At 30.5% G+C, this 19,536-nt stretch overlaps 1 protein-coding gene across 8 annotated transcripts in view; it reads left to right on the forward strand.

Moving 5' to 3' along the window:
- The window catches only part of LOC142226759 (uncharacterized), a 323,175-nt gene that overhangs the window by 250,136 nt on the left and 53,503 nt on the right, over positions 1 to 19,536 (forward strand). For all 8 annotated transcript variants that reach the window (XM_075296945.1, XM_075296944.1, XM_075296940.1 and 5 more), the window contains exons 9-11: positions 376 to 527; positions 7,142 to 7,467; positions 7,825 to 8,106. In XM_075296945.1, coding sequence (XP_075153060.1) covers positions 376 to 527; positions 7,142 to 7,467; positions 7,825 to 8,106 — 760 coding nt within the window. The remainder of the gene's footprint in view (positions 1 to 375; positions 528 to 7,141; positions 7,468 to 7,824; positions 8,107 to 19,536) is intronic.

Here is a 19,536-nt window from a genome sequence, read left to right on the forward strand (position 1 = left end):
AATTTACTACATTATTGCCCCCACTGTGTTACAATGAGTAGTCATACCATCATTTAATGGGTCTCTTGCAGTTGTCGTTATCCTTGATGTATTCATGTTGTATGGCATGCTTAAATACGGGCGCTCTGCCATTTCCCAAGGATAACTAACAAGGAGCATTCATGGTCGTGTTGTGATGTGGCATATTTAGGAGGTTTCCTTGTTTGGTGTTTTTTTGCCATGCCTTATTTGTGATTCCATTTGATTTTCCTTTTTGTTTTTCTTCTTCATTACCTTTGAATATTCTTCATTGTTTATTTCTTTTCTTTATGATTCTGATGCTGCGTTGCTGGGCTGTGCTGTGCTTGGTCTTCTCTCTCTCTGTCTCTGATACAGAAATGCCTGGTGGTGTTTTCCCTTTGAAGCAATGGAAGCCCTATCCTGCCATTTGATGTGGGTGGCAGCAGCCACCTATTGTTCCATATTGGCACCGAAAAGTCTTCTGGCTACATTGATCGGAGTGCTGGGCATGGCCCACTTCAGTTTGGGTAAGTGCAATTACACATTATATGAAATTAGAATTTTGCGAATATGGGGACATGATTCTTCGCCTCTCGTATTCGTATGGTGAAAAAGCATTGACTCATACGGATTAGAATTTGGAATTGCTTGGATTCAATATCACCTAACGATGTTTGTGATCCAACCATTGAATTTCGATTTCACTCACATGAATTGGAATTAGATGAAATGTAGATTTCTGTGATTTTCTTTGTCTCCTCTCCCTCTCTTCCTCTTCTATGTGAATTGAATCCTTGCCAATTGCTATTCTTAGAGATGGTTTTTTTCGGTTGTTTTTGTTGGTCTCTTGTTTATTGAATTGCTAAGAAGAACATTTTATTCGGTTGCAGTGAATTGGTTTCGTAACGTCAATCATTGAGTGGAGGAGTTTCTTTATTGTGTTTTTGTGATTTTCTTAGTATGAGCCTATAAAATAATTTTCTTTTTATATTGCCTAGCTCGTTGGAGTTTTCATAGAGCCTTGTTTTTATTTTGCCAGGTTTGAGACTTAATACAAATGCTATAACAGAAGTCTTCTGGAGTATTTTATTTCTTTTTTTTTTAATTATTGTTGAGAAAAGGAATTTTTAATTATTTCCTTCAATGAACTTAATACAAACAACATCTTAATGGAATTTCAAAACAACACAAAAAATAAAATTACTTAGATACTTCCAGAGCAAAAATTAAGTGATAGGGATTTAAGATTTTAGGAATGAGTATGATGTGAAATTTCGATTTAAAAAGAATAATGGGGCTGTTTTCTGTTAGTAATGGATACCCAAGATGTGACGAACTAAAAAAAACAGGATACTCTTTTATCCAGGACATCTCCGAAAATGTGCAATACAAAAATGTGCAACTAACTTTAAAAATGTAAGATTTCACTTGTTTTCTGTGATTGTTTTTAAACAGTTGATAAATATGTGCCACACTGTCACAAGTGAAATTTTACATTTTTAATATATGAAATGCTCAAATAATAATAATAAATATTTACTGCTGTGATATTTTACTTCCATAGAAAGTTTTGTCAAAATTTTGCTTCTATAGATATTTTTGTAAAAAATTTTATTATGTACATTTTTTTCAAAATTTTATTTCCTTTGGAAATTTTGTAAAAATGTTATTTCTTTAGAAAAATTTCTCAACATTGTCAAAAATGTACTTCTATATAAAATTTGGTCAAAAATTTTATTTTGTCAATTTTTATTTTTCTAGAATTTTTTTTCAAAATTTCATTTCGAAATGTTGTTTTAATAGAAACTTCGGCAAAATAGTATTTCAATAGAAAAGTTATGTAGAATATGTTGTCAAAAATTATTTCTATAGAAAGTTTTGTCAAATTTTATATGTTTAAAAAATTTTGTCAAAACATTAATTCTTTAGAAACTTTTGTAAAATATTTTATCATAATTTTTTCAACATTTAATTTCTATAGAAAATATTCTTAAAATTTCATTTTTATAGAAGAATCTGTCAAAATTTTACTAAGTCAACAAGTGGAACAGGGTATTATAAGTTAGTGCATATGTTTGCAACACCCAGAAGGAGACGAGATAGACACAAGGTGTCTTTGGCAAAAATGCTCTGGGTGGGCTCCTGAGTCGATATAGCCATGTCCGTCTGTTCGTCTGCCTGTGAACATATTTTTGTGATCAAAGTCTAGGTCGCAGTTTTAGTCCAATCGACTTCAAATTTGGCACAAGTATGTGTTTTGGCTCAGAATAGAACCCTATTGAGTTTGGAAGAAATCGGTTCAGATTTAGATATAGCTCCATATATCTTTCGCCCGATATGGACTAACATGGTCCCAGAAGCCAGAGTTTTATCCCAATATGGTTGAAATTTTGCACTAGGAGTACAATTAGTAGTGTAGTCAAGTCTGCCAAATTTTATTGAAACCGGTTCAGATTTAGATATAGCTCCCATGTATATGTTTTTTTGATTTCGATAAAAATGGTCAAAATACCAAAAATTCCTTGTAAAATCGCCACTACTTAGTCGAAAGGTTGTAAAAATTACTTTAATTTTCCTTAGCGATAAATCATGAATAAACTTTTGCGAAGTTTCCTTAAAATTGCTTCAGATTTAAAAATTTCCCATATTTTTTTACCAACATTGTGTTCCACCCTAGCGCATTAGCGGACTAAAATTTTGAGTCTATAGCTTTTGTAGAAGTCTATCAAATTCAGCCCAGATCGAGTGATATTTAAATACATGTATTTCGGACACCCCTTTATGTATAGCACTCAACATATTTGACGGATGTGATATGGTATCGAAAATTTAGATCTACAAAGTGGTGTAGGGTATAATATAGTCGGCCCCGTCCGACTGTAGACTTTCCTTAGTTGTTTAGTGTAAATATATTTCTCTGAAAAATTTATCAACGTTTAATTCTATAGAAAATTTTGTCATAATTTTAAAAAATTTTAAAATGTCTAATTTTTATAACATTTTATTTCCATAGAAAATTTTGTCAATATTTTATTTTTATAGAAAACAATATTGAAAAACACAGAAAATTTTGTTAAACTTTTATTTCTATAGAAAATTTTGTCAAAATTTTATTTCTTTTTTTTATATTTTTTAAAATTTTATTTCCATAAAAAATTTTGCCAACATTTTATTTTTGTTATGGCAATTTTTTGTCAATATTTTATTTCTTTAGAAAAATTTTGTCAAAATTTTATTTCTGTAGAAAGATTTTGCCGAAATTTTAATTCTATAGTAAATTCTTGCAAAATTTTAGCTCTATAGAACATTTTGTCAAAAATTTAATTTTGTAGAAGATTTTCTCAAAAATTTATTTTCATAGAAAATTTTCTCAAAATGTTATTTCTGTAAAAATTTTTCAAAACTTTATATCTATAGAGAGTTTTGTCAAAATTTTATTTTTAAAAAAAATGTTGTCAAAAATTTTATTATGTCAAATTTTTTGTCAAAATTTTACTTCTATAGAAAATTTTGTCAAAATGTGATTTCTTTAGAACATTTTGTCCAAATTTTATTTCTATAGAAAATTTTGTCACAAATTTTATTGTTTAAATTTTTTTGCCATCATTTTATTTCTATAGGAAATGCTGTCAATATTGTTTTCTATAGAAAATTTTTGCATAATTTTATCTCTATAGAAAATTTTATTTCTATAGAAAATTTGTTCAACATTGTATTGCTATAGAAAATTTTATCAAAATTTTATTATGACAATTTTTTTATTTAAAAATTTTATTTCTGTAGAAAGTTTTGCCAAAATGTTAGTGCTATAGAAAACTTTGTCAAAATTTTATTGCTATATAAAATGTTTGCAAAATGTTATCTCTATAGAAAATTTTTGCAAAAGTTACCTCTAATGAAAATTTTTGCAAATTTTATCTCTATATAAAATTTTCGCAAAATTGTTTTTCTGTAGAAAATTTTGGCAAAATTTTTTTGCTATAGGAAATTTTAGCAAAAAATTTATCTCTGTAAAAATTTTATACAAAATTTTATCTCTATAGAAAATTTTTGCAAAATTTTATTCCTGTAGATTTTTTTTCAAAATTTTATCTCTATAGAAAAATTTCTTAAATTTTATTTATATCGAAAATTGTGGCAAAATTTTATTTTTATAGAAAGTTGAAGCAAAACAAACAACAAATATGATTGACGAATAAACCAACAATAACAAGTATATACGGCCGTAAGTTCGGCCAGGCCGAATCATATGTACCCTCCATCATGGATTGCGTAGAAACTTCTACGAAAGACTGTCATCCACAATCGAATTACTTGGATTGTGGTACCTTAAAACTTCTTAACATCGTTCCCTAAATTGTGCGTTAGTCCATACGTGGTATATATTAGACATAAAAGGTATGTAGGTAAGTCTACAAATAATTACGAATCGATATGGACTTTTGCACGGTACGTAGGGAGCGAGAACTGAAATATGGGGGTCGCTTATATGGGGGCTATATACAATTATGAACTTGATATGGACCAATTTTTGTGTGATTGGGGATCGATTTATCTGAGGGCTATATATAACTGTAGACCGATATGGACCTAGTTAGGCATGTTTGTTAACGGCCATATACTACCACAATGTACCAAATTTCAACTGACTCGGATGAAATTTGCTCCTCCAACAGGCTCCAAAACCAAATCTCGGGATCGGTTTATATGGGGGCTATATATGATTATGGACTGATATTCACCACTTTTGGCATGGTTGTTAAATATCATATACTACCACCACGTACCAAATTTCAACCAGATCGGATGAATTTTGCCTCTCCAAAAGGCACCGGAGGTCAAATCTGGGGATCGATTTATATGGGGGCTATATATAATTATGGACTGATATGAACCAATTCCTGCATGGTTGTTGGATACCATATACTAACACCACGTACCAAATTTCAACTAAATCGGATGAATTTTGCTCATCCAAGGGGCTCCGGAGGTCAAATCTGGGGATCGGTTTATATGGGGGCTATATATAATTATGGACCGATTTCGACAAATTTTTGCATGGGTGTTTGAGGTCATGTATTAACACCACGTACCAAATATCAACTGAATCAAATGAATTTTGGTCTTCCAAGAGGCTCCGGAGGTCAAATCTGGTGATCGGTTTATATGGGGGCTATATATAATAATGTTAGTATATGGTCACTAGAGACCATACACTAACATCATGTACCAAATTTCAGCCGGGTCGGATGAAATTTTCTTCTCTTAGGGGCTCCGCAAGCCAAATCTGGGGATCGGTTTATATGGGGGCTATATATAATTATGGACCGATGTGGTCCAATTTTTGCATGGTTGTTAGAGACCATATACTAACATTGTGTACAAATTTCAGCCGAATTGGATGAAATTTGCTTCTCTTAGGGGGTCTGCAAGCCAAATTTGGGGGTCCGTTTATATGGGGGCTATACTACCACCACGTACCAAATTTCAACCAGATCGGATGAATTTGGCTTCTCCAAAAGGCACCAGAGGTCAAATCTGGTGATCAGTTTATATGGGGACTATATATAATTATGGACTGATATGAACCAATTCATGCATGGTTGTTGGATACCATATACTAACATCACGTACCAATTTTCAACTGAATCAGATGAATTTTGGTGTTCCAAGAGGCTCCGGAGGTCAAATCTGGTGATCGGTTTATATGGGGGCTATATATAATTATGGACCGATGTTACCAATTTTTGCATGGTCATTAAAGACCATATACTTACATGATGTACCAAATTTCAGCCGGATCGGATGAAATTTGCTTCTCTTAGAGGCTCCGCAAGCCAAATCGGGGGATCGGTTTATATGGGGGCTATATATAATTATGGACCGATGTGGACCAATTTTTGAATGGTTGTTAGAGACCATATACTAAAACCATGTACCAAATTTCAGCCGGATCGGATGAAATTTGCTTCTCTTAGAGCAATCGAGCCAAATTTGGGGGTCCCTTTATATGGGGGCTATACGTAAAAGTGGACCGATATGGCCCATTTGCAATACCATCCGACCTACATCAATAACAACTACTTGTGCCAAGTTTCAAGTCGATAGCTTGTTTCGTTCGGAAGTTAGCGTGATTTCAACAGACGGACGGACGGACATGCTCAGATCGACTCACAAATTCACCACGACCCAGAATATATATATACTATGGTGGAGGGTATAAAAACAATAGGAATAATCTTGGCAAAAATTTGTTTCTATAGATTTATTTTTTTATTTTTTTTGCAAAATTTTATCTCAACAGAAAAATTTTACAAAGTTTTATTTATTTAAAAATTTTTGAAAAATTGTATTTCTATTTTTGAAGTACCCTTTAATTGGAGAGGAATATTTTTTTTTTAAATTAAAATCTACCAAAACATCAAGAATTCTACCAGTCGACCAAACAGTAAAAACTGAACCATTTTTGATAAAAGTCTTCCAACTGTGGCAACCGTGATTGAGATACAGTGAAACTGTTTAGAAGTGGACACCCAATTGTGATCACATTTAGAAAGTGTGCAAATTCCTCCCTCTACCATAGCATGTGGGGTATACTAACTATGTCATTATGCCATTATGTCATGACGGATGACGGTTAATAAACCGATTTGAGAGGAGGAGCAAATTTTCCGATGTGGTTGGTGCGTGATTCAATATATGCCTTCTTCTAGCAACCAAGCAGTGTTAAATATTCCCCGTCCAAAAATAACATTTGGCTCTTGAAACATGGTTGAGGTGATCATATTCCTTCTTTCGATGTATTGTAGGCACTTTATATAATAAAAATATTTTAAATATTATTTTTGGAAAAACAAGCCAAGATAATTATTTTACAATTTATGAATGATTGTGAAAAAATAAATAAAATATTCTGTTACTGACATTTTAATTAAACGGAAGTTTTATTAAAATAATTCTTATAGTATAAACATACTTATTTTTCGCTGATCGTTCAGGACATATGTACTTAATTTTCAACAAATTAAATATAGAAATTGTTTCTCATTCCTACATACCTTTATCTCTATTAGAAAACGTTTTATAAATTTTCATTAAAATTTAATTTTTAAAAAATTTAATCATTTTCATTATTACACAGGTCGTGGTAGTGGTTCATTTACTGGTGGCTTCCTTATTGGTGAATTTGGTACACGAGATGCCTTCCGTTACATGGGGCTATTGGCCGTGGTGGGTGGCATAGCCTATGGCATTCTTCATTTGGTATGGCTGCGTAAGTTTGACCATAACATGGATGATTGTGAGGATGATGTGGATACGGTGGAAGCTGTAGAGGCTGGCGAAACAGAAAAGCTTACCGAACCGGCTACTAAGGAACAGGGTACCTCGATGTCATTGGAACGTTTGAGTTTGATGATAAAATACAATCAAATTGGCAGTTTGTCATCATTGCCCAGAGGATCGAGGGTGAGTCTAAAGTCCAAAGTAACAAAAGGAAAGGAAGTCTATCTATCTGTTCAAATGAAACAATGGATTTTCAAGGATTTCTCCCTATAGGTAACTTTAAAATGACTTTGCTTTACTAAAGTTTCCTACTCCACTGTTTCTGTTTGTGGACCATGGCCAAGAAGAAATTCTTTGAACTTCATTGTTTCATTAATTTTCATTCTTTCTCATCTCATGGCCTAAGGGGGTTTTAAAAGGGAGATGTTATATGGCCTACAACAATGGGAGGGAGTACAGTGCTGGGCTTCTTCTTCTTTCTGTAGGGTTACCTTATTTGTATTTTGATTTGATTGTGTCTTGTGTTTCGTTTTTTTGCAGGGTGACATCCATGACCATTTATCAATACGCCGCAGCAGTTATAATGTCGAGTCATTACGTGTGCCCAAGCATGGCATTGGTAGTGCCTCCAAGGTTGATATTTTACGTTCCGCTTTGGAAATAAATCACAAATCCTCCAATAATTCGGTGCTGAGTAAGGCTGAAAACAACCGTACATCGAATCAATCATTGGGACGTAATCGTGCCGACAGTGCGCCAAAACTCAATCATACCACAATGAAAAATATTTCCCAACCCGCCCTGGAGGCGGTTGTACTGGAGGTAAGCCTTACTGTTTATTCTTTATCTCTATATGAGTTTTTTGTTTTTGTTTTTGTTTCCCTTTATCATTGGTGTATGCTTTTGTGTTATTTTTTTTGTCCCGATGATATTTGTTTGTTTTAGTTTGGATTTTTATTGGTTTTTGTTTTGTATCAAAGAATGGTACTGGGAGGGAGGGAGGTTTACAATTGACATAGGGGGTCTATGTAATGTGAGAGAAGTTACACTGGCTCAAAAAATTAAGTGATATAGTAAATTATTTGAAAAAGAAAACTTTACTTTCGTTGTAATTGGATTTTTAGTTTAATACTCGTATATATGGAATTTTTTTTAATTTTGTATCACTTCTTTTCCAACTAAGAGGTTCTTTACAAATTTTCTATAGAAATAAAATTTTTACAAAATTTTCTTTAGAAATAAAATATTGAAAAAAAAAATCTATAGAAATAAAATTTTGACAAAAAAAATCTATAGAAATAAAATTTTGTATAGACATTAAATTTTGACAACATTTTCTATAGAAATAAAATTTTGACAAAATTTTCTATAGAAATAAAATTTTGACAATATTTTCTATAGACATTAAATTTTGACAAAATTTTTTATAGAAATAAAATTTGTACAAAATTTTCTATAGAAATAAAATTTGAACAAAGTTTTCTATAGAAACAAAATTTTTCAAAAGTTTTGACAAAATTTTCCATAGAAATAAAATTTTGACAACACTTTATATAGAAATAAAATTTTAACAAAATTTGCTATAGAAATAAAAATTTTACAAAATTTTCTGTGGAAAAAAAATTTTGGCAAAATTTTTTATAGAAATACAAGTTTGACAAAATTTTCTATAGGAATAAAATTTTGACCAAATTTTCTATAGAAATAAAATTTTGACAAACTTTGCTATAGATATAAAATTTTGACAAAATTTTCTATAGAAATAAAATTTTGCCAAAATTTTCTATAGAAATAAAATTTTGACAAGATTTCCCATTGAAATAAAATTTTGACAAAATTTTCTATAGATATAACATTTTGACAAAATTTTCTGTAGAAATAAAATTTTGGCAAAATTTTCTATAGAAATACAATTTTGACAAAATTTTCTATAGGAATAAAATTTTGACAAAATTTTCTAGAGAAATAAAATTTTGACCAAATTTCCTATAGAAATAAAATTTCTATAGAAGTAAAATTTTGACAAAATTTTCTATATAAAAAAAATTTGGGCAAAAGTTTCTGTATAAACAAAATTTTGACAAAATTTTCGATAGAAATAAAAATTTGACAAAATGTTCTATAGAAATAAAATTTTGCCAAAATTTTCTATAGAAATAAAATGTTGACAAGATTTCCTATTGAAATAAAATTTTGACAAAATTTTCTATAGAAATAAAATTTTGACAAAATTTTCTATAGAAATAAAATTTTGACAACATTTTCTATAGACATTAAATTTTGACAAAATTTTCTATAGAAAAAAATTGTACAAACTTTTTCAAAATTTTCTATAGAAATAAAATTTGGATAAAATTTTCTGTAGAAATAAAATTATGACAAAATTTTCTATAGAAATACAATTTTGACAAAATTTTCCATAGAAATAAAATTTTGACAAAATTTTTTATAGAAATAAAATTTTGACCAAATTTTCTTTAGGAATTAAGTTTTGACAACACTTTTTATAGAAATGAAATTTTGACAAAATTTGCTGTAGAAATAAAAATTTTTCAAAATTTTCTGTAGAAAAAAAAAATTTGGCAAAATTTTCTATAGAATTACAATTTTGACTAAATTTTCTATAGGAATATATAAACAAAACTTTGACCAAATTTTTTAAAGAAATAAAAATTTGACAAAATTTACTATAGAAATAAAATTTTGACACAATTTTCTATAGAAATAAAATTTTGACTAAATTTTTTATAGAAATAAAATTTTGACAAAATTTTCTATTGAAATAAAATTTTGACAAATTTTTCTATAGGAATAAAATTTTGATAAAATTTTCTATAGAAATAAAATTTTGACTAAATTTTCTATAGATATAACATATTGACAAAATTTTCGATAGAAATAAAAATTTGACAAAGTTTTCGATAGAAATAAAATTTTGACAAAATTTTCAATAGAAAAAAATGTTGACAAAATTTACTATTGAAATAAAATGTTGACAAAATTTTCTATTGAAATAAAATTTTGACAAAATTTTCTATAGGAATAAAATTTTGATAAAATTTTCTATAGAAATAAAATTTTGACTAAATTTTCTATAGATATAATATTTTGACAAAATTTTTATAGAAATAAAATTTTGAAAAAAATTTTCTTTAGGAATAAAGTTTTGACAACACTTTTTATAGGAATAAAATTTTGACAAAATTTGCTATAGAAATAAAAATTTTATAAAATTTTCTGCAGAAATAAAATTTTGGCAAAATTTTCTATAGAAACACACTTTTGACAAAATTTTCTATAGGAATAAAATTTTGACCGAATTTTCTATAGAAATAAAATTTTGAAAAAATTTTCTATAGAAATAAAATTTTGACAAAATTTTCTATATAAATAAAATTTATTCAAAAGTTTCTATATAAACAAAATTTTCTGTAGAAATAAAATTTTGACAAAATTTTCTATAGAAATAAAATTTTGACAAATTTTTCGATAGAAATAAAATTTTGACAAAATTGTTAATAGAAATAAAATTTTGACAAAATTTTCTATAGAAATAAAATTTTGACAAAATTTTCTATATGAACAAATTTTTGACAAAATTTTCTATATGAACAAATTTTTGACAAAATTTTCTATAGAAATAAAATTTTGACAAAATTTTCTATATGAACAAATTTTTTACAAAACTTTTTGTGGAAATAAAATTTTGGCAAAATTTTCTATAGATATAAAATTTTTTATAGAAATAAAGTTTTGACAAAATTTTCTATAAAAATAAAATTTTGACAAAAATTTCAATATGTGTTGCATTCGTTGTCGTAATTTTTCAGTTTGCGAGTAAGGTTTCTACTACTGCTATGAAGCGTTCGATCAAGCTGGCCTTAAATTTTCGTATTAATTTTGCTGTGGTTTTCCTGTTTGTATTTCGTCAACTTTTTGGACTTGATGCAACGCTGCAAGTAACACGGTATTGAACAATGTAATGAGAAACAACAGAGTTATTCAAATTTAAATGTTGGAGTGTTCTAACGATAGCCACTTTTTTGCCGCTTGAATTTCAACATAAATAACTTTATTTCTGAATGCAACATATTAAAATGGAAGTCTGGGTATCGGGGGCTATATATATTTACGGTCCAATGAGGAGCAAATTTTTTTTAAAATAATGAAATTTTAATTAAAATGAGGTTTAAAATCTTTGCTTCAAAAATTTAGTTTTTATTTAATTTAATTTTTGGATGATTATGTCTCTCCATTACAGCTGTATGTCTTCGAACTAAGCAAATTTTTCTTAAAGTTTAGACACATATTTTTCATTAAAAAAATCTTCCTTAAATTAACTGAAATATTGAATTTTTAGATTCAAAATAAATCAAATATAGGCTAAGACTTAGTTTTTTGAAATTATGAAAACAATTTTTTCTTTGCAGTATCTCTTATAATTTGGAATTTTAAGCTGGCATTCCTTTGTGCGTGAATAGCTTTATTAATATACGACGAAAGGAGAACGAAAATTTGATAAATGAAATCTCTATCCTAATTTTAATTTTATTGATCCTTAATGTAACGCCACGTATGTCATAAAAAATGTCTTTATTTTTAAGAACCTGCGTCTTTGGCTTGGAATCAATACCAACATTTTTAAAGGAAGATCAACATCTTTGGATCCTAGTTAACTTTTTTTTTTTGAGTGTAGAGACCATAATTTAACACCACATAGCAAATTTCAATCGGCTCGGATGATATCTGCATCTCCAGAAACCTCCGGGAACCAAATCTAAGGACTAACACCACATACCAAATTTCAATCGGTTCGGATGAAATTTGATATTCCAAGAGACGGAGCCAAATTCTGTTTATATGGGGGCTATACATAAAAGTGGTCCGATATGGCCCATTTGCAATACCATCCGACCGACATCAATAATAACTACTTGTCGGAGGCTTCAAGTAGATTCCTTCACGGATGAAAAAGACTGTTTTTCATATGTTTGGGTGTAAAAATTATATGTTTGGAACTCAAAAATTTTAACACAATATTTTTAAGTACAGGCATATAATGTTCATAAACTAGCATAACATGTTTGGGACATATATGTTAATTTGTTAGAACATAATATGTTTGGGAAATAAAATGTTTGTAAATATAATATACTTAGATGCAAACATAATTTACACATTAATTTGGAAATAGCCTATAAACATATATGTGTTTATAAAGAGAGACCTAGAGAGTATGCTGCAAGTAAAATAATGGAAGTAACCAATTGCCGCCTTAAAAATATATCCACACAAAGAAAATTTCATAAAAATTTTTTTACTACCATGCTGTATTCCCTAAGGTGAAACATAATATGTTTGAACAATACCAACAGTATTTTATGTGGACCAATCCTGAAAATATATATGCTTGAAGCAAAATATGTTTGGGGTATATGTTACAAAAGCGATTTTTTGAGGATGTTCTTTCGTTCGGATGTTTAAGACGGCCGGACAATATCATCCGATCCATATCAAATTTCTATGTAAAAAATTTCTATGTAAAAAAACCAAATTTTTATAAGAAACTTTTATTTTGACCCTATCTCCTTAAATATGCGTACAAAAGCGAAAAAACGTTAATCCAAATTTTTATAAGAAGCTTTTATTTTGACCCTATCTGCTTAAATATGCGTACAAAATTTTGTCACAATTTTATTTCTATAGAAAATTTTGTAAAAATTTTATTTCTATAGAAAGTTTTATATCTATAGAAAATTTTGCCAAAATTTTATTTCTATAGAAAATTTTGCCAAAATTTTATTTCTACAGAAAATTTTGTAAAAAATTTGTTCATATAGAAAATTTTGTAAAAAATTTGTTCATATAGAAAATTTTGTCAAAATTTTATTTCTATCGAAAATTTTGTCAAAATTTTATTTCTATAGAAAGTTTTGTCAAAATTTTATTTCTATAGAAAATTTTGTCAAAATTTTATTTCTATAGAAAATTTTGTCAAAATTTTATTTCTATAGAAAATTTTGTCCACATTTTATTTCTATAGAAAATTTTGTCAAAATTTTATTTCTATACAAAATTTTCTCAAAATTTTATTTCTTGTCAAAATGCATAACGTTAATTCGTGACCACCCAAAAAAAAAAATCAAAATTCCTATGAAATTTTTATATTCACCATACCTTCTTACCTTATTTTGACCCTACGTCCTTAAATATTCGCCCTAGAGAGAAAATAACGTTAATTCGCGATCACCTCCAAAAACAAATCCAAATCACTAGATCGACTTAGAATTTCACCACGCCCCAGAATATACACACTTTACGGGGTCTTAGTCCAATATTTCGATGAATTAAAAAAGGAATGACAATGTTCATATGATGGAAGGTATAAAAATTAAATTCACTTCTCCAACCCACTGTGCAAATTTTTCCACCTTTGTAAAAAAAATACAAATTTTCCATGAAAAATCTATTGTTTGTTGATATATTCGCAACATATCTGCAGTCGATGAGCTGTTGCGAAAAACATTGTGTCTCTGAATTCCATTGGTGACTCTTGCATTGCAATTCATTTTCTATGAAATTCAATGGAGGCGGTGGTAGTGGGCAAGAATTGATAAATGAACGTTCAATGATTGAAATGAAACGGTGCGTTGTGATTTTCTTAAAACAATTTTAAGATTTTCCCCACCGTCGTGAAAACGGCAATCATGGTAACACCTTTTTTTGTGGCACGGTGATGGTAGCACAACCATTTTTGTCATTTGAAGCTTTGACTTGATTTTGTCTATGTTCGTCAAGTTGGGTAGGAAAAAACAAAACAAAATACCAATGTGCAGTTAAATCGGCATTTTTGGAAATTCTTGAAATAATTAGATTTCACAAAAATCGTGAGATTTTCTTTGTAATTTTCAATGCAAGAGCCTTTTTGGCCTTTGATCTTTATGAAGAGGTAGCATAAATATAGGGGGGCGGGGGGTCTAAAGACTCTACTAAGGTTTCATACCAAAACGAAAACAGATAAAGCTGGTTCAGGTTGACTGAATTGTATTGACCTTCTTTAGGGGGAGTTCAATTGCTGGAGGGGAGGGGTTCAGCTCGTGATGTCATGTCATTGGCAATACTTCCATTACTTTTTGGGGTTTCGGTACATAGTTCATGAATCCCCATTGATATTTGCCAGAAGGTTTAATTTTTTGGAAAACCAAAATTCCTTTGAAATATTCAACCGTTACGTGTTGTCATTCCAACAGTGAAATTTATTCCTGCACAAAGGATTTTTTTCTATTTGTCGGTCTTTAGCCATCTTGTGACTATGACAATGTACTATGTTGGGGTTTATTTTCAAGCTCTAGAAATAATTGACGGCGCAGGTGAATCATCATTGTTGCTTTCATAAATTTGTTAGGTTTTTATGTTATACCCTGCGCCACACTGTGGAACAGGGTATTATAAGTTAGTGCATATGTTTGCAACACCCAGAAGGAGACAAGATAGACACATGGAGTCTTTGGCAATAAAGCTCAAGGTGGGTCCCTGAGTCGATCTAGCCATGTCCGTCTGTTTGTGAGCATATTGTTTGGATCGCAGTTTTAGTCCAATCGTCTCCTTCTTGGCGTTGCAATAATACTTATAACTAATAACAAGTATATGTATACATAAAACTAATAACAAGAATCATTATTGGTTGAGTGCAAGAAAAGTGATGAAATGACATTTTGATTTGAAATCTAAAATCCCAATATTCAAATGATTACGTGTAGTAAAATCGCGAATTTTACATTCAGTTCCAAGAAATTTTCATGATCCGTGCGCCTTCCATACCCTCAAGAAGTGAAATCGGTCTATATGGAGGCCTTACAAATGGACCTATAACAAGTATATACAGCAGTAAGTTCGGCCGGGCCGAACCTTAAATACCCACCACCATGAACCAAATATTAGGGTTTCCTTTGAAATTTCAGGAGGGCTTGAGGACTTGGGGATACTTCCCGAAGATAAATTTAAAGATTTCACTTATGAGGACTATATCAGATTCTGGATTTATAAGAACCATTTTTGTTTGAGTTTTAGAGGAATCATTAACATCTCTTGTAAGTGTGCAAGAAAATTATAAAATAACGTCTGATTTGAAATCTTAAATCTGTAGACGTAAAATCTGGAAATTTTACATTGAGTTTCAAGCAATTTTCATGATCAGTGCGCCTTCTACACCCTCAAGAAGTGAAGTCGGTCTATATGGAGGCATTACCAAATGGACCGATAAAAACTTAATCCGATACACGTTTTTGTGAGCCTAAAATACCAGAATATTTGCAATTTCAGGCAAATCAGATAAAAACTACGGTTTCTACAAACCCAAGGAGTTAAATCGGGAGATCGTTCTTATGGGGGCTATACTAAAATATGGACCGATACTCACCGTTTTCGGCACACCTCTTTATGACCCGAAAATACATCTAGATTTTTAGGTAAATTGAATAAAAACTGCGGTTTCTATAAGCCCAAGAAGTAAAATCGGGAGATCGGTCTATATGGGGGCTATACCAAAATATGGACCGATACTGACAATTTTTGGCACACGTATTTGTGGTCCTACAATACCTCTAGATTTCCAATTTCAGGTAAATTGAGTAAGAACTGCGGTTTCTATAAGCCCAAGAAGTAAAATCGGGAGATCGGTCTATATGGGGGCTATACCAAAACATGGACCTATACTCACCATTTTTGGCACACCTCTTTACGGTCATAAAATACCTCTAGATTTCAAATTTCAGGCAAATTGGATAAAAACTACGATTTCTATAAGCCCAAGACCCCAAATCGGGAGGTCGGTTTATATGGGTGCTATATCAAACCCTGGACCGATATAGCCCATCTTCGAACTTGACCTGCCAGCAGACAAAAGACGAGATTGTGCAAATTTTCAGCACGATTGCTTCATTATTGAAGACTGTAGCGTGATTACAACAGACAGACAGACGGACATCGTTATATCGTCTTAGAATTTCTCCCTGATCAAGAATATATATACTTTATATAGTCAGAAATCGATATTTCAATGTGTTACAAACGGAATGACAAACTTATTATACCCCCGTCACCATTCTATGGTGGTGGGTATAAAAATATGGTCTAGACTCGACGTTACAGTGATATCAGAAAATACCTTTAGTGCATAAATGTAGGTATAGTGTCAGCCCGATATATCAGGCTCACTTAGACTATTCAGTCCATTGTAATATCACAGTGGTGAACTTCTCTCTCTCTCTCTCTCTGTTTAAATATAGCGCGCGGTTGCCACTGGAGCCCAAAATAATCTACCAATATTTGAAGAAAGTTTTACCTAAAAACTACTAAGCAAAAAATCTTATTTTGCAAAATTTTAATTTTTAAAAAAATGTTTTCAAAATTTTATTTCTATAGAAAATTTTGTCAAAACTTTATTTCTTTAGAAAATTTTGTCAAAATTTTATTCCCATAGAAAATTTTGTCAAAGTTGTATTCCTATAGCAAATTTTGTCAACATTTTATTTCTATAGAAAATTTATTAAAAATTTTGTTTCTATAGAAAATTTGTTAAAAATTTTATTTCTTAGAAATTTTTTCGTACTTTTATTCTATAGAAAATTTTGTCAAAACTTTATTTCTTTAGAAAATTTTGTCAAAATTGTATTTCTAGAAAATTTTATCAAAATTTTATTTCTTTAGAAAATTTTATAAAAAATATTATTTCAGAAATGTGAAATGTAGTGGTATTTCATAACCACAAATTTTGAAATTTTTTCACAATTTTATTTCTGTAGAAAATTTTGTCAAAATTTTATACCAATAAAAAATTTTGTCAAAATTTTATTTCCAGCAAATTTTGTCAAAATTTTATTTCATTAGAAAATATTTTCAAAATTTTATTTCTTTAGAAAACATTTTCAAAATTTTATTTCTTTAGAAAATTTTGTCAAAATTATATTTCTACAGAAAGTTTTGTCAAAATTTTATTTCTTTAGAAAATTTTGTCAAAATTATATTTCATTCGTTTTGTTTTGTTATTGTTGGTTTCTTTCTTTAATCATTGTTGCTGTTTTTGATTTCAGCTTAAAACCATGCATTGACTAAACTACAAGTGAAGCTTAACCAACAGACGAAAAGAATTTTTGTCAAATTTATTTGGGCAAAGCCATATAGACTGCAAGAAAATACCTCTAGATTTCTAATTTTGGACAAATTGGATAAAAACTTCGATTTCTATAAGCCCAAGACCCCAAATCGGGAGGTCGTTTTATGTGGGGACCATACCAAAACATAGGCCGATACTCACAATTTTTGGCACACGTATTTGTGGCCCTACAATACCTGTAGATTTCCAATTTCAGGTAAATTGAATAAAAACTGCGGTTTCTATAAGCCCAAGAAGTAAAATCGGGAGATCGGTCTATATGGGGGCTATACCAAAATATGGACCGATACTCACTTTTTTTAGCACACGTATTTGTGGTCCTACAATACCTCTAGATTTCCAATTTCAGACAAATTGGATAAAAACTACGGTTTCTATAAGCCCAAGACCCCAAATCGGGAGGTCGTTTTATATGGGGACCATACCAAAACATGGACCGATACTTACAATTTTTGCACACGTATTTGTGGTCCTACAATACTTCTAGATTTCCAATTTCAGGTAAATTGAATAAAAACTGCGGTTTCTATAAGCCCAAGATGTAAAATCGGGAAATCGGTCTATATGGGGGCTATACCAAAATGTGGACCGATACTCACCATTTTCGGCACACCTCTTTATGGTCCTAAAATACCTCTAGATTTCTAATTTTGGACAAATTGGATAAAAACTACGATTTCTATAAGCCCAAGACCCCAAATCGGGAGGTCACAATTTTTGGCACACGTATTTGTGGTCCTACAATACCTCTAGATTTCCAATTTCAGGTAAATTGAATAAAAACTGCGGTTTCTATAAGCCCAAGAAGTAAAATCGGGAGATCGGTCTATATGGGGGCTATACCAAAATATGGACCGATACTCACAATTTTTGGCAAACGTATTTGTGGTCCTACAATACCTCTAAATTTCCAATTTCAAGTAAATTGAATAAAAACTGCGGTTTCTATAAGCCCAAGAAGTAAAATCGGGAGATCGGTCTATATGGGGGCTATACCAAAACATGGACCGATACTCACCATTTTTGGCACACCTCTTTATGGTCATAAAATACCTCTAGATTTCAAATTTCAGGCAAATTGGATAAAAACTACGATTTCTATAAGCCCAAGACCCCAAAACGGGAGGTCGGTTTATATGGGGACTATATCAAAACCTGGACCGATGTAGCCCATCTTCGAACTTGACCTGCCTGCAGACAAAAGACGAGTTTGTGCAAAATTTCATCACGATTGCTTCATTATTGAAGACTGTAGCGTGATTACAACAGACAGACAGACAGACAGACAGACAGACGGACAGACGGACATCGTTATATCGTCTTAGAATTTCTCCCTGATCAAGAATATATATACTTTATATAGTCGGAAATCGATATTTCGATGTGTTACAAACGGAATGACAAACTTATTATACCCCCATCACCATTCTATGGTGGTGGGTATAAAAACTAAATCCGATACAGGTTTTTTGGCCAGTATATTTACAATTCCAAGCAAATCGAATAAAAACAAGTAAGTAAAGTCTAAAGTCGGGCGGGGCCGACTATATTATACCCTTCACCACTTTGTACATCTAAATTTTCGATACCATATCACATCCGTCAAATGTGTTGGGGGATATATATAAATGTTTGTCCCAAATACATGCATTTAAATATAACTCGATCTGGACAGAATTTGATAGACTTCTACAAAATCTATAGTCTCAAAATTTAAGTCGGCTAATGCACTAGGGTGGAACACAATTTTAGTAAAATATGGAAACATTTAAGTCTGATAAAATTTTAAGGAAACTTCGCAAAACTTTATTTATGATTTATCGCTCGATATATATGTATTAGAAGTTTAGGAAAATTAGAGTAATTTTTACAACTTTTCGAATAAGCAGTGGCGATTTTACAAGGAAATTGTTGGTATTTTGACCATTTTTGTCGAAATCAAAAAAACATATATATGGGAGCTATATTTAAATCTGAACCGATTTCAACCAAATTTGGCACGCTTAGCTACAATGGCAATTCTACTCCCTGTGCAAAATGTTAACTAAATTGGAGCAAAAAATTGGCCTCTGTGGTCA

This window comes from Haematobia irritans, chromosome 2 (genome assembly GCF_050003625.1).
Source record: "Haematobia irritans isolate KBUSLIRL chromosome 2, ASM5000362v1, whole genome shotgun sequence".
Taxonomy (NCBI): Eukaryota; Metazoa; Arthropoda; class Insecta; order Diptera; family Muscidae; genus Haematobia; species Haematobia irritans.